The sequence below is a fragment of the Leptonotus elevatus genome, chromosome 2 (genome assembly GCF_054856555.1).
Source record: "Leptonotus elevatus isolate MCC_2025b chromosome 2, RoL_Lele_1.0, whole genome shotgun sequence".
Lineage (NCBI taxonomy): Eukaryota > Metazoa > Chordata > Actinopteri > Syngnathiformes > Syngnathidae > Leptonotus > Leptonotus elevatus.
In genome coordinates this window covers 4786713-4803401 of record NC_141240.1, presented here as the reverse complement: position 1 = coordinate 4803401, position 16689 = coordinate 4786713, and the positions used below count along the sequence as shown (strand labels likewise).

General features: G+C 39.5%; 2 protein-coding genes across 3 annotated transcripts; both read left to right on the top strand.

The window, feature by feature from the left end:
• Positions 1 to 56: 56 nt before the first annotated feature.
• On the top strand, positions 57 to 6037 carry ndufs1 (NADH:ubiquinone oxidoreductase core subunit S1). The gene is made up of 19 exons (XM_086067223.1): positions 57 to 203; positions 930 to 1006; positions 1094 to 1185; positions 1345 to 1452; positions 1537 to 1613; positions 1713 to 1794; positions 1870 to 2000; positions 2081 to 2266; positions 2334 to 2468; positions 2530 to 2644; positions 2836 to 2981; positions 3055 to 3183; positions 4074 to 4203; positions 4285 to 4445; positions 4524 to 4678; positions 4756 to 4931; positions 5010 to 5144; positions 5592 to 5664; positions 5753 to 6037. Exons 2-19 carry the CDS (start codon positions 934 to 936, stop codon positions 5842 to 5844), a joined length of 2196 nt encoding a protein of 731 aa, XP_085923349.1. The 5' UTR covers positions 57 to 203; positions 930 to 933; the 3' UTR covers positions 5845 to 6037.
• A 111-nt stretch (positions 6038 to 6148) lies between these two features.
• Positions 6149 to 11993, top strand: LOC147178232 (ras-related and estrogen-regulated growth inhibitor). 2 transcript variants are annotated; one of them, XM_086067230.1, is made up of 9 exons: positions 6149 to 6424; positions 6505 to 6567; positions 6751 to 6807; positions 6873 to 6946; positions 7422 to 7560; positions 7901 to 7994; positions 8093 to 8164; positions 10995 to 11137; positions 11224 to 11993. In XM_086067230.1, the coding sequence occupies exons 2-8, from the start codon at positions 6522 to 6524 to the stop codon at positions 11101 to 11103; spliced, it is 591 nt and encodes a 196-aa protein (XP_085923356.1). In that variant the 5' UTR covers positions 6149 to 6424; positions 6505 to 6521; the 3' UTR covers positions 11104 to 11137; positions 11224 to 11993. The 2 variants fall into 2 exon arrangements, with proteins under 2 accessions (XP_085923356.1, XP_085923355.1); XM_086067229.1 differs by lacking the exon at positions 6149 to 6424 and having other exon boundaries at positions 6451 to 6567.
• Positions 11994 to 16689: the final 4696 nt, after the last annotated feature.

The window sequence follows — 16689 nt, the reverse complement described above, 5'->3', positions numbered from 1 at the left end:
TGTAATTAATATTATCAGATAACAGTTGTCTAATCTTTTTCTGGTTCGTCCACTAGATGGCAAAATTACTTTTAATGTGAGTTTCGAGGCATCATCTCAAACGGAAGTGGAAGGGCTAGCTAGTTCCGCTAACTACGTCGTTGCTTGTGGATTGCAAGAATTTATTCACTGCTGTTCTGGTCCAGAAGGCCAAATAGCGACAGGTTAGATTTGGAAAAATTCGATAACTTTGTAAATATTAGAATCTTGCTTGTAAAACAATGTAATTACGTGATATCCCGTGCCATCCCCAGAAAAACTGTTATAACACTATGTCCTTGAATAGCGCGCTTAGCTAATGCCATTCTCCTTCCAGCAAGGTGTCATTTTGGTTGCTTCATGTCACTAATTAGCTACTTCTCGCGTATAAAATGCCATGTTTTACGTGCTTTAATGTTAGCATGTACCCGAAAGGCAGATTATGATATCTTAAATGTTTTTCTGAGTGTTGTTGTACGTCCTGTCACTGACAGTAGGTTTTTGTTGACAGTGATAGATGCACAGTAATGTACTAGTCGGCACACTATTTTTTATTCGTGAGATCATCGGAGTGCCTTGGGAAATTATTCCAGTTTCATTTGTTGTACGAAATGTATTATTTGTTAATTAAGTATTTATCTATGTTCACCGGTCTATGCCAACGACGTCAAGTGACAGAAAGAAAAATGAAATGCTGTTCCATTAGATGTAAACATCCTCCTGTCATGCATACAGTAAAAAAGGCACGGCTTCCTCCGTGTTTATGAGCGTTGTGTTCAAAACAGGCCCAGAATTCTCACTGAACAAGTAAATTGAGAAAAGCTCATAACTTTCCTCATTTTGGTTTGGTATTGTGCTGTGAGATTTTTGTCATTTTAATAAAGCTTAACATTATTCCCTATTTCATGAAGAATCATGCTGCGCCTGCCGAATGTTGGCCGAGCTTTGGCCGGAGCCTCTAAGGGCAGCCTGGCTCCACCCTACACCGGTAAATTTAGCTTGACTGTGTGTGTTGGTTTATGTATTAAGGTTTTAATGGAAATTATATTGATGTAAATATGTGCATTTGTTTTAGTGCGGGCTAACGCGCGTTCTGCTAGCAACATGGTGGAGGTGTTTGTTGATGGAAAACCAGTGGAGGTGGAGCCTGGTACTACTGTGTTACAGGTAAATACTGTAATTAATCAATCTAAGTAGTAGCAGTTATCAACTCATCTTTACTACGTCAAACTAGGTACTTGAGCAGTACTCCGTTCCGGTATTTGAGCAGCTACCGTACAGTATGTGTTTTTATGTTCTTATTATTTTGTTTCTGTTCCCCATCAGGCCTGTGAAAAGGCAGGAATCCAGATCCCAAGGTTCTGCTACCATGAGCGCCTCTCAGTGGCTGGAAATTGTCGCATGTGTCTAGTTGAGGTTGAGAAAGTTCCAAAGGTAAGATAGTCCACTTGAGCTGTAAGAAATCTACACAGACTCTTGACAACCGGATTGCTGCTGTAACTTTGTTTCGGCCTCCAGCCGGTGGCAGCCTGTGCCATGCCCATCATGAAGGGTTGGAATATCCTCACAAACTCAGAGAAGACTCGCAAAGCCAGGTGCAGGCTTTAGTCATTGGCAAAAATCTGTCCAACTGTAGCTGCTAAACGGTCTTCAAATTGGATGTAAACAGACCTAATGATTCTTTGTGTTACCAGAGAGGGAGTGATGGAATTCCTGTTGGCCAACCACCCATTGGACTGTCCAATTTGCGATCAGGGAGGAGAGTGTGACTTGCAGGTAACTATTGTGTAGGAAACAAAAATTTAATAAATTATTTTTACTGATCGGTACATTTGACTGCGGTGCTTCCAGGATCAGTCCATGCAGTTTGGTTCCGACCGCAGTCGTTTCACAGAGCAGAAGCGAGCAGTGGAAGACAAGAACATTGGACCGCTCATCAAAACGATCATGACTCGCTGCATCCAGTGCACACGCTGCGTCCGGTAGCAGAGACATCTGAAATTATGTGATCATATGTAAGTATTAGCTCCAAACAAATACATTCAACACTGTTTTCTTACAGTTTTGCCAGTGAAATTGCTGGAGTTGAAGACTTGGGAACAACAGGAAGAGGGAACAACTTGCAAATTGGGACTTATGTGGACAAAATGTTCATGTCTGAGCTGTCAGGAAATGTTATTGATATTTGCCCTGTCGGCGCACTCACCTCCAAGCCATACGCCTTCACCGCACGACCATGGGAAACGAGGTAGGTAACATTACAGGTGTGCTGACATGAAAGAAGACAGTCATTTGAAATGTTGACTACATTGCAGGAAAACTGAGTCAATTGACGTGTTGGATGCCGTGGGCAGTAACATCATAGTGAGCACAAGAGGAGATGAGGTGATGAGGGTGCTGCCCAGGCTTCATGAAGACATTAATGAAGAATGGATCTCAGACAAGACCAGGTAAAATCCCTGCTACATCCGTTTTACAAAAAGAGGGGAAAAAAGAGTTTGTTTGTTGTAGGTTTGCCTATGATGGTCTGAAGAGGCAACGTTTGACTCAGCCAATGATAAAGGATGGGTCAGGTCAGCTGACCCCAGCCAGCTGGGAGGATGCACTGACTCGTGTCGCTGGAGCTGTAAGTGTTATTGCTTGCTCAGTATCCTTCCGAAGAATCCATCACCTCTCATGAGTGTGGCATAATTCATTTGCAACCGCCTTGCTCCTCGATGTTTATTTAAGAGATCTCCCTAATATTATGGCGTGACAACAACTTCTGGGTCGCACTCAAAACATGGCAGACATGAGATCCACTCTGTGTGTGTTTAGATGCAAAGTATACAGGGCAGCGAAGTGGCGGCCATAGCAGGAGGCATGGCAGATGCTGAAGCTCTCGTCTCGCTTAAAGATCTCCTCAACGGGTTGAACTCGGAAAGCCTCTGCACTGAGGAAGTCTTCCCTATGGCTGGAGCTGGGTATGTAGTAGAAAAACAACAGCACGAGCTTCCCATGTGTCTCCATCTATTTCCCCCTGTTCCTACTCCTCAGCACCGATTTGCGGTCCAACTACCTGTTGAACTCGCGCATCGCCGGCATTGAGGACTGTGACCTGCTTCTGCTGGTTGGGACTAACCCACGCTATGAAGCCCCGTTGTTCAACGCCAGAATCCGCAAGAGGTAAAACCACATTAGCTGCCAGCACATTCAACTTTTACATGCAACTTTAGTTAAACCTACACAGTTTAATTATATTGGATCCTAATTTCTGCCTTTTCAAAGGTAAGTAGATTGTGTTTGTAATAAGGATTTCTGAATTCCCTCCCAAGGATGTCCACTTCTATGTCTTGCTGTGACTCTTCCAGTCTCTGTAGCACTTTTACAACTACCTGATATATATATTTATTTATTTATTTTTATTTATATATATATTTATATATATTTATTTATATATATATATATATGTATTTATATTTATGTATTTATATATATTTATTTATATATTTATATTTATTTTTATTTATATATATATATATATTTATATATATATATATATATATATATATACACACACACATTCATATACTTTTTTGTGCTACTGACTGTTTCCATGTTAAGGCATATTTTGAAAGTCCAGCATGGACAACAACAAATGATTAAAAATATCACTCACCATTAGCTACATATCAAGCCTGGTCATGTGCCATATTCCGAAAAGTGTTTACGATATAATGGCACAATGCCATAAAGTGTCTTGGTGATGAATTATATTTAGCATGCAGTTGTTGTCTGCGTAATAATCTGGCGACGAAGGCTCACTTTGCAGCCATTTTTGGCAACCGTGACTTTGCAATTCGGACTGGCTCAGTCGAGCCAGCATCTGAAGTTGAGTATGATAGAGAACAGCATGTTCAGAGAAGGTCAAATTAAGTTCCCCTGTATAGGTTATGATGGACTAAAATTTCACCCCATAGCCCAATATCACTAACTTTTTCCAAATAGTGCAGGTCAACACTGGGTGACTGTTTTCACATGTCTCTGCCATGCTTTATTGTCTCTGTTTAATCCAGCTGGCTTCATAATGAGCTGCGTGTTGCCCTGGTTGGTCACAATATCGACCTGAGTTACACGTATGACCATCTTGGAGAGGAGACATCTGTGCTGAAAGAGCTGGCCAATGGAACACATCCCTTCTGCCAGGTAACAATCTTACTCAGTTGAGGGGTCGCAAACGTCACCAAGCTGTATACATTGCTCACTGGTTACTTTTTTCGCCCACAGGTCCTTGCGGCTGCAAAGCGTCCGGTTGTTGTAGTAGGCAGTAGCGCTCTACAGAGAGAGGATGGTGCTGCCATTTTGAGCTCAGCGTCCACCATCGCTCAGAATGCCAGAACCAGTAGCGGAGTGGAGGAAGGGTGGAAAGTTCTTAATGTGCTGCACAGGTACAAAAGGCAGATGACGCACAGCTATGGCAACGATTGAATTGGGTGTCAAATTTGAGCTTCTCTGGGTTTGAGCAGAGTGGCCAGTCAAGTAGCTGCTTTGGACCTGGGCTACAAGGCAGGTGTGGATGCCATCAGGATGAACCCACCTAAAGTCTTGTTCTTGTTGGGAGCTGATGGTGCTTGTATCACCCGAGCTGACCTTCCTAAAGACAGTGTCATCATCTACCAGGGTAAATCCACGCTCACCATACCAACACATCACTAAGTAAGGCCAGAGTACACTTGAATCCCTTTTAAATTCATCCAGGTCATCATGGTGATGTCGGCGCAACAATGGCGGACATAATCCTCCCCGGTGCTGCGTACACAGAAAAAAATGCCACATATGTCAACACAGAGGGTAGGAGCCAACAAACCCAGGTAGCCGTGACGGCGCCGGGAATGGCCCGAGAGGACTGGAAGATCATCAGAGCTGTGGCGGAGGTGAGCATGAGGATGCGCAATATTGAATTCAAGCAAACGTTCACAGCCACTCAAAGAGATGCGCTTGTGTGCCCGCAGCTGGCAGGTGTGACGCTGCCCTACGACTCGCTAGATGAGGTTCGATCCAGGCTTGCCGAGGTGTCTCCAAACCTGGTGCGGTATGATGACGTGGAAGAGGCAAACTATTTTAAGCAAGCAAACGAACTCGCTAAGGTAAACGTGCTTGTATTGCTTTTTATCGTATGTTAGATTTGCTTTTCTGAGCCCTTTTCACAGTCATCAGTATGACATGAACAAAATTGGACACATCAGATTTACACACATGAAAATGCAAAACTTCAGAGCACAGTGATCCATGAATGGACATCCAATTACATTTTAACCAATTGCATTTCATTTCATCCATTTATGTGATCTGGATAAGGGTAGGCGCCAAATTACTTACACAAGTCAGTAGTATAACACCAATTGGTACTGTTCTACTCTCGCAATCATATTGGCACCTGCTGTGTTTCCAATTCTCTTTTAGCCAAGAAGTATCCTGCTAACAAACAAACCCAAATGGAAAGCTCTATGAATTGTTTTCACATTGAGTATTATAGTTTATCATTGCTGCAATTCTAAAATATGCACACCTACACTTAAACCTTTCTTCATCAGGGAGTGAAGCAGGACTTAATTGCGGCTCCTCTGATACCGCCTCAACTTTCAGTGAAGGACTTCTACATGACAGGTATGTGCAATACTCACATTTGGAAAGGCTAAAGCAGAATCCAGCTGCCCAAGTTCATTTTTTTCCTGTTCTCCACCTTCTTGTTCAGACACCATCAGCAGAGCCTCGCAGACAATGGCCAAGTGTGTAAAAGCCAGCACAGAGGGCGCTGCTGCTGTCGACGAGCCCTCCATTTGTTAAACACCAATGCGCACGCATCCATACACTCTTCGGGTTATTGAAACAATCCACACTTCTCTAAACTCAGTCTTGCAGCATTTAATTTAAATGTGTCCTTGTTGTTGTAGCCACCTTAATTGTTTTCACTCCTGAGAACAAGCTTTGTTGGGGTAGGGCTTGAAAAATGTACAAAATGAATAAAATATTATCCAGACTGTTGTATGAGTAATTTATTTAATTGAAATGTGTTCAATTTACAAATTACTTTTTCATATACCAGTGACAAAAAAAAAATTGTACGTGTACGAAACAATTAATTTCTTAATACACTTGAATATATAGGGAAAAAAAGTAGTTAAACATGAGACATGCAGATGTATAATGCAGATGTCTGTAAATTATGGTTTGTATTTAAAGCCCAGTGAAAAGTTTATATGAATGTCAGCAAGCAGATTAGGAAGCTGCTTTTTGTGCGCCTGTCGTCCGCCCAGCTGGCTCATGTCCCAGGGAATACAGTCTCCTTTCAGCAAGCAACAGCAGCAGAAGACAGCAGGACCTTTTGTGTTTTCCTTCTAACTACTTTTGCAATTTTCTTTTTAAGGTCGGTGGCAAGTCCAAATTGTTTGTATGGTCTTTCATTTCTACTTGTGTTAATGATTTCTGGTCTTTACATGGGGACAGCCACACAGCGGAAGGAAATGGTTAAGCTCCTCATCCTGGGAACTCCCAACACAGGAAAGACAGGTAGAGAAAAAAAATTGTTCAACCTGTTGCCTTGTCGCACATCAAAAACTTTACATAGTGGAAAAATATGCTTTGTATGAATATTTTCTGGCTACACTCATAATCAAGCCAACCAAGGAAGAGCACTTGTTATACTGTATTAATTCTGTACAACAGTGTGCTCTGCCTGTTTTATTTCTACAGCCTTGTGCGTCCGCTTCCTGACCAAGCGGTTTATTGGTGAATATGACCACAAGAAGGGTAAGAAGCATATAAAAAAATAAAAATAAACATTTCCTTTTATTGTCTATTGTGTTCCACAATAGAGGTGACCTACAGATGCTGCCGGCTGGTGGACCAGGAAGCTGTTGACCTTGAAATCTTGGATACAGCTTCTAAGGTACAATATCACGCAGAAACCTTTTCCAAAACCTTCACAACTGTGGTGTATCTTTACTAATGTGACCACTAGAGCTACGGCCTCTTATTAAACAGCACTACACAAGACCTGTTAACCCACACTATAGTCAAGCCAACAACTTGTGGTTAAGTATGGTTTTATTATTCATTTTTCAGTCAACACAAGAATCTAATTAAATCAAATCCATGTGATTTTTTTATTTTAATAATAAAAAAAATCTGTGTTCTGTTGAACTTTAATTGGTGTACTGTGTACTCTTTTTAGAAACAGAACAGCATTTAATGAAGAAAAAAATACACTTGTGTTTACTGTGCACAGTTAAAACTTTTAAAATTAATGGCCCACATTTGCAGAAACGTTTTGTAGTTATAGTATGCAATAGAAAATGTTGATTCTGAAAGGAAAATCATTTGTCTGGAGCTTTCAAGTATACTAGTGGCGTTGTGTGTGACAGGAGAGCTGTGCGCTTTCACTGGAGGCATCCATCCGCTGGGCTGATGGCTTCCTGTTGCTCTATTCCATCACACACCGCCAAAGTTTCCTGGAGGTCTCACAACTCAAAAGACTCATTGACCAAACCAAACAGAGTCTGGGTAAGAAAGGAGTTGACTCGCAACAAGGAGAAACCTCACATGTATTTGACAGCATTGTGGTTGCATCAAAGTCTACTGATTAACTCAAGCAAAACACCAGAACCTGCACTGTGTGATCTGCACAGGGACAGTGTGTTTGCTATGCTAACTCTCTGAGTAACCCTACATGAAGCCTGCCTATTGTCACCTTGACACATGCGCACACGCACTAAATACTCGCCATGCTGTGACGATAAAAGTCTTTACACAGCCACATGTGACGTTAGTAACGTTACTCATTAAATTCTCTAACAAAGATTTATAAGTCTCCATCCGGGAAGTAACTGCTTGTGTGACTCAGTTGTCCCAACAGTGTTGATAGCCAATAAAGCAGACTTGGAAATTGGCAGGGAGGTGACAACAGAGGAAGGACAGAGACTGGCCCTTGATTTAAGGTTTGTATGTACAGTAGATGCGGTATATGTACGTGGGTCACACAAGTGTAGCACAAGAGTAATGATGTGTGTGTGTGTGTGTGTGTGTGTGAGAGAAGGTGTAGTTTCAGGGAGCTGTCAGTGGCTGACACTGTGTTAGGTGTGGAAGCAACAGTGTTTCAGCTCATCAGGTTGGTTTAAGTCATGTTAGCCTTTGTCACACACTTGTCAACCAAACGCATACGGATGTCAACAAAATGGTTGGTTCTCTTACTTGAAAGAAAGAATACTTTCAATGGTCATTATTTCAAATCATTTGAAGCAGATTAAAGTAGGCCTACAGTGATCCCCGCTCCATCGCATGGTTACTTTCAGATCACCCCCCATAATAAAAATCTGCGATTATATAGATACTAGGGGTGGGAACAATAATCCTTTTTTTTTATGCATCAATCGTCGTATTGAAAAGATTTTTAATCGATTCAGACGTATTAAAAATCAATGTTTAGATAAAAAACTAAAAGCCACTGCTTGCTGCATATTGCACTTTCAAGTATTAAACTACAGGTTACGCTAAATCAGATTGATAAATGTAAATGTATTCTTATAGGAGAAGTTAGATATTTGTTATAGCAAAGGCTGACTTTGACACCTTTTGACATTTGTGTTGACACACTATTGTAAACCAGGTTGCCTTGCCACTTAAATGCAAGTCAAAGTGTGAAAAATAAATCCTTGTTCTTCCTTGGGCTTTGCAATTATTTTGAAAAGGTACTAGTGTTTTACATGGGTTATAAAATATAAACCAATGTAGAGATGCATCGGAATCAAATTGAATCGTGGGCCACTGAATCAAATCGAATAGTGAGGTACCCACCACTATATTAAATACCCTATTTAAATACTCTCTAGGCACGTTTTATACTGTAGCATTTATGACACTTAAACTTTTTAAATTATTTTTAAAACATTTTTAAAATAATACAAACGCAAGAGGTTGCAGAGCAATATATAACACAACTCATTCAGTGAGTGTAATAGTGTGCATATCCATCAATATGTTTACAGTAAACAAATCCTGTATTTTCCTAACTAACAAACTTATCATCTTAAAAAATAGGCTACATCAATAGTCATGACCAGAGATGTACATTACTATGGAGGACCAAAACTACCAAAATTCAAAATAAATAAATGACTACATAAATGACTAAACAAATGACTAAAAGTGAAAATAAAAATGGACATAAAAAAATATAATTCAAAAATTAAATCCCCAAAAATTTATATAAATGGAAATAACCCCCCCCCCCCCATATATATATATATATATATATATATATATATATATATATATATATGATAAATCAAATTTATTTATTTCATGCTGCAGACGCTCTGCCAGGACGAAATGTTATTCAAATGAGAAGGCGCGTCTTGGGTTGGACTCCGCCGTTGCAAACTTTCTTTCATTGGTCGAGAGAGAGGCTCGGTGAGCAAGGATGTCTCGCCAACTTCACTGGAGAGCTCCAGGAATGGACGACTATCAATTGTCTACTGTCACTTAACTTGCGACTTGAGTTGCTCGACAACAAGTCGAGGTGACAGTGGACAAGATAGTCATCCATTGCTGGAGGTCTCCATGCAAGGCGGTGACGCCAACCTAAGACACGCTTAGGACCGCCCCCTCATTTGAATAACATTTCGTCCTGACAGGGCGTCTGCAGCATGAAATAATTACTTAATTATGTGAGAGTAGAGCGTTCTTATTTATTGATTGATATTTAATTCTATTCATATATTTATTTTTGTATTTATTTCGACATTTATCTTTATATTTATTTTTTTATAGAATTTTTTTGTTTTGTTTTTTATTTTACTGGTATTTATATATATATACATACATACATACATATATACATACATAGATTTATAGATTAATAGATATTTTTATTTCCACTTATATTAAATTTTTGGGGGATTTAATTTGAATTCTATTTTTATATCTGTTTTTATTTGAACTTTTAGTCATTTATTTATTCATTTATTCACTTATTTATTTAGATTTTTGGCAGTTTTGATCCTCCATACATTACAGTATCGAATTAACTTACAGCCGCCTCCTTCTGTAGGTGTAAAGAGCAGAATTACATCAGTCATTCAAAAATGTTAAAAAAATAAAACAAAAAACAAAGCAAAAACTAGTCTGTGCTGAAATACGTGCATACTTCCTGGTTCATTCTTTCAAATTTGCACTGTTCTCAATCTAAATAAGTGTGCCACTGTGTAGTGGTCACCAAATAAAAATCTGTGAAATAGTGGGACTGTGAACCTGGAACCAGCAATGGAGCGGTGTTTACTATAGTAGTAAATCATGTATTTATTTTTTAAGAAAGAAAAGAAACCGGAAAATCAACCATTGCTTCATTTTCATGGTCCAAGAAAATTGTTTTAAACTGGCCTAGAAAGAAATCTTGCACCCTTCACTTAATATTTCTGCAACGCCTAATGACAATTGTGCACTTGTGGACAAGTATGATGGTGCACTCTTCCAGAGCAAACTCCCCCGTCCGTGCTGTCTCATTCAAGTGTGCCTTGTCCAAACAGCATGTTTCGTGTTTCATCTCATTCCACAGGTGTTTAATAGGATTTGGATCAGGCACTTAATAAATATCCAATGTTTTGTTCTTATCCATTCTTGTGTGTTTTTGGTTGGCATTATCCTGTTGGATAAAATCAAATCAGAAGGTATTTTGGTGCGACCCTGTGTCAGAAAGCTTGGTTTCAACCGCATGCCATGGCTCCTCCGAAAGGACAATGACCACAAAATATACGCCTAAAAATAACCAAATTTATAGTTATTCTGAAGAGCCATGAACATGTTTTTTGTCTGAATTTTTTTTTTTGTTTTTAATTCTGTTGAACCACAAAAATAAAGCATAACCTGATTTTCTACCAATTTTCAGTACAGAAAGGGCCCGCTACTCACACTGAGACTGTCTTGCCACCCATGTGTGACAGGCGAGTCCTGGATCAGCAGCGGCTTGTGCCTGACCGCCGTTCCTACATGCTGACTGTGCGACATGCTCTGACCAGGAAACTGACCCGATCAAAAACCATGCAGTGGTGACCTTGACACTCATCGCCAGAGGTGGAAAAATAAGGTCCAGAAAGTAAAAATTGTGCTGCGAAGCCATCCAGCCCTCTGTTTATCATTCATAACAAAAGCCATGCTCTTGATTTCAATCAGGTGTGTTGGAGAACGGGAACATCTCAAACCTGCAGGACTCTAGCCCTTAAGGACCGGGATGGGAGAAGCTTGCTTTAAATGATAGCGACAAGCTTGTCTAGCATGCAATGTGCTTCACCTCCAGTAGATGGCAATGTGTGCCTTTATTTAAAGCCTCAACGACCTCACATTGATTTACCAAAACAGACAGTTATCACATGTGCAATAGGGTTATTTCACGCTGTAAAGCATATCATGACAATGTAATAATTTATATAACGGCAAAGAAGAACAAAAATGAAGTAGGGTTTTGATTGCATTGGCTCGGTTTTCCTTGCCATATTAGCCTACTCTTGTAGCTCCCATGATTTATCTGGTATTATAAGGCAGAAAATAAAAAGACTATCACTGAAAGAAAAGACACATGGTAACATGTCAACAGATGTCTTATTTACCACCTGCAAAAAGGTTGCATAAGCTAAAACGTCCTCACCAACGCAACATCCAAATACAGGTTTTATTTTTTTATATTAAGGGGTTAAACATAAATCAGTAATTGCCATCATGACTATCTACTCCATGACTACACCATTACCCCTTAACAGCTGCGGATTGAATGAGGATCATGTGAATGTTGGATGTTGATGAGGAGGCTTGATGACATCACAGTGGTCACCTAGGAGACAAAAGGTCAAAGTGGCAAGTAAACTCTTTTGGCTCAGAATAGATGATGAGTCATAGTGCATTATTACGTACTCAGCCAATCGCTGATTTACTGCTCATGAATGGAAACAACCAGTGACGAATTACAGGAACAGTGACATCCATCCTTCCATCTCTCCATCCATCTTTCCATCAGCCATCCTGTTTTTTTTATGTGTTAAAGAGCTTTCATAAATTGCAGTTTCTCTGACAAAAAAAAATATAGATAAATGTAAATTCTAACCTATGACACGGTCTTGTGAAATAAAAATTATTGCTTCATGGAGGTTTTGGTGGTGGTGGTGGTGGTGATTTTAGGTACAACAAAACATCCCAAAGGTGGTACAATTTTGTGTTCTATACCGTAGAACTTAGTAGAACTTCTACCTCTTATATTCAGAAGAAAAATTGGGCTTCAAACGTTTAAATGAAACTTAAAAGTTCAAACTGTTATAATACAAGACGTCACACGCGATGCCTTGTGAAACTTTAACAAGTGAGCTGCTAATGAGCTAATGCATCAAGTGTTATTTGCTTTTTCACTGTCCTCTTTTGTGATGACGACACACACGGGGATCGCAAAGAGGAAAAGAGTGACGATGCTCTGAACTTACTTTTGTCTGACTGCTCAGTACAATATGAGCAAAACATTAAAAAAAGAAAAGAAAAGAATAATAATTACCTACAAATGACTAGTAACAGTAACTGTTTAATGAAGGTTTTAATGCGCTGACACATATTCACTTCAAATTATTTCTGATAGGGATTTTTTTTTTTTTATGAATTACTAAAAGTTGGTTCATCAGTGTCACACTACACATTGCGCTCAAGTTTAGAGGTTCCAGTAGTACACAGCAAATTGGTCAGTGTTAAATTTCCACTGTTCAATCAAATATGCATTAAGCAGTGTTATTTTAACACTGTTAGGATAAAAAGTTACACTGTCAAAGTAAATTTCCTTGAGTGTTGGGGTGATGTTGGGTGTAACCTGAATAGCACTACCTTGAGTGTTAAATTAACCACAACCTAATTTCCGGTGAAGGAGAAACTTTCCAATTTCCTAGCGTGCTGCCAACATTTCAATAATGATACATCAAGCTGTTGATGTCAAGGTGGCGTGATTCAGTGGTAGAGTGGTCATCTCCCGACCCAGAGAGTGTGAGTTCGAGCCCAGGTCAGTGTGACTATGTCGAAGTATTCTTGAGCAAGAAGGAAGATGACTACGTCTCTTTGGTTCAAGAGAGACCGGCATTGTATGATATTACCGTTAAAGGGTTTGCCGACAAAGGTATGAAAGCCAAACTATGTCATGACATGGGGTCGCGACTGGATATAGCAGGTAGGATTTACTTTTATATACTGTGCAAAAAGCTGGAGGGTTTCATTCGCGTGGGAGGACATCGTGAGAGAAAAAGTAACCGATATGCATTGTTTACATTTTTATATCCCGCCCCCGTAAAGAGGTTTCCAGTTGCCTTAAGGAATAATGACTTCCGCCGCCGATGGTATAGAGGGGAATTATTTCTCGCGAATGCGCTGAAGGTACGTAATAGTCTGGGTCGGTGCGGTGTGTATTTACGTTATATTTCTACGCGACGTGCCGACTTCTAGGCCGACGTCGAGGGGTAGAGGCGTCGGTCACATTTGGCCGACGTCGGATTAGTGTATCTAGGCCTTCTTGACACTAGTGCAATACACTCATAAGTCTTTAAAAAAAAACACCAGAGATAAGTGTTGTTTGGCAGAATTAAATCTTTCACACTTACACTAGTGTAGAGTACTTTCAACACTACTCAGTGTTTACCAGTGTTGATTTTTAGCGCTATATAGTGTTGAAGTAACACTGGTTAAGTGTGAAAAAAGTAGCACTTTGAAAAGTGTCAGATTTACACTCATTGGTGTGGACACATATAAACATTTTCTAGTGTTAGATTTACCACTCTCAGTGTGTCAAAACTATTGACACTTGTATGAAGAAGTCAGTGGCCCCGCTGGCAGGTGGCTGTGTGTGTAGCATAGCACAGATAGAACGTTGTAAAATGATATCCACTGGGGATATAGGGAGATGAGATGAAGATAACACAATAAAGGAAATAGGTCGTGGACTAGCAGGCGATCTAACAATAGACAAGGTAGTCGTATTAACTGTTGATAATCGACATGTAAAAGAGGTATGTTTTACTCTGACACTTTTGGAAATGCCCCAGATTTCACAAATAAGGAGCAAATCCACTGGCAAGCTCAGACAGATTCCAAAATGGGTTTGCAAGGTTGAACTTTGGCGCTCTGAGCTAAATACTAATACTGTGAGGACCTGCTTACATGCGTAAGAATTCATGCCAGGGAAACACCAATAACATTTCAATTATTCGTACTTAAGGTTGTTGTTGTTTTTTTGTCTACAACAGGATGGACAGGTTTAAATTTACCCGACATATTTCAGCAAACTACTGAACATAGTGAATGTGAAATGTCACCAAAATCTACAGATGCACCATAACCATAAATGATCTTCTCAATGCATCACAGATTGTATAACAAACAGGTCAGGGATCCAAACAAAGGAGTACACTTACAATAGGCTTGGCTCTTCTCACTCTTCTAAATTACAGACTTGTTCGTCAGAAGGGAAACAAAAAAATAGTGGGGTCCAGAACGCCAATGCATCCTCAAGTTTTTTCAATGAGGGGGAGTTAGTTCACACAAGTTTGGTTTGGGGGACTGCAGGTTACAATTTGAAATGAAGGATTAACAAATAGTTTAAAAATAAATTGAAATAGAGATTACACGGGTCAGAAATTGTGCCCCGGGTAAAGTGGTAACACATTAGTGTTGGGTCTACATCTTTGTTTGACTTTTACAGTATAATACAGCATATAAGCAAAAAAGTATTTGCCCCCTTCCTGAGTTCAGATTTTCTTTTTTCCTTTTTTTGTTGTTGCATATTTGTCACATTTGAATGCTTCCAATAATCAAATTGGTTTTAATATCTCACAAAGACCAGTCCTACCCAATATATACACAGTTTCTAAATGATTATTCTATAATAAATGCAAATTGTTCCCTCTGTGAAAGCGTAATTGATTAAATGACCAAATGAAATCAAGTATTTGTGGAGAGTCTATTACTTTATATTTAAATGAAATTTGTAACTATTTATTTTTGCCGTATCGCATGTTTTAGCCATTCAGAGGTGAATTTTCTAGTATGAATTTGGGTCAATTTCCTGAGACATATCCCAAGAGCGCATGAATCTCACCTTCATCATGTCGCACACCTTCTAAAAAGTTAAACTTGTCTAAGCACATCATATTTTTCTTTGCTTTGGAACTCTCCCATGGATGCCATTTTTGCTCAGCGTCTTGCGTCGTGAAGGCAGAACTTGACTGAAGCCAGCGGGGCCTGCAGTTCTTTGGATGTCATTCTTGGTTCTTTTCTGAACTCCTGGATGAGTCATCGTGTCATTGTCTCACTCTTGGAAAAGAATCGTTTTGGTTGGGTGAGAAGCCCTGCATGGGAAGGTTCACTACAGTTTGGAGTTTTCTCCATGTGGCTTGCTGGAGTAAAAAAAAAAAAAAGCCTTGGAAATGGATTTGTAACCTTTTCCAGACTGATAGGTTTCAGGCGTCATTTGTTCTTATTTCTTCTGATGGTGGGATATATTGCTTTTTGGGCTCTTGTGACCTAATTCAGTTTATCTGACAGGTGCTATTTCAATTATCTCTCGGTTAAACAAATCTGGTGCTAATTAGGTCTGAGTGCATCCCGTGAAAAGAACGCATCTTAACTGAGGTTAGCCTCAGTGGTGATGATGAATCACCAGCCTTTTCCCAAAGGCACAGATATCTCCCTTGATAAATGAAAGCATTTACAAATTGCATTTTGTATTTACTTTGGTTGTCTTTGACTCATATTAAAGTGGAAATCAAGTCAAAAATGTTCTTTACTAGAATTGATCTATGTGCCCCCACTAGGGAGAACACGGCATTCTGATCAATATTTAGTTTGTGGAATATGAAATAACATGAAAATCTACCCATTTTTACCCATCTCATGGGGCTGCCATTTTGCCCATTTGTTTTTGACTGAAAATCACACCCTCACAGTACTACATCTTACCTGTTTTCTGGCTTTAGCCTTGTGACATTTGCAAACTCAGCCCTTAGGCACTGTGATGTCATTTTCAGTCGACAGCTAATAGCAAAATGGACTTCTCGTGATATTTGTGAGCTCACAAACCCCAGAGAATCCATCTTGTACTGATTTTCTTGCCACGGTTTGGAACAATCACAAAGCAACAATGTGTTTGCGGCCGTGGGAAACAAACAAACAAACCTAACATTGCCCGGTTAAAAACGGCCGCCCCCTGAGATGCATACAAACGGGTGGATTTTGCTGCTTAATTCATATTCCGCAAACATAATATTAATCAGAATAATGTTTTTCAATTAGTGGGGGCCTATAGAACATATTGTAAAGAGCCCCTTTAAAATTGGCCTGGTGATCCAAAACATTTTAGTCTAATAATTGTGTGGAATCAGAAATCAGCAAAGAGAAAAATCCTTTGTCATGGAGTGACACTCACTCTATACAAGGCCATGACTCCCCTAAGGACCAGATGAGTAACTCACCTCTTCCAAACTGATTTTCTAGGAATGCTATAGAAAGTATTATTTGACAATGTAAACAAGTAAAATAAATTATGAAACATACACACAAAACATAGAATATGACATTAAAATAAATTATGAAACATAAAATATTACATTACGCAAGTGTTAATTT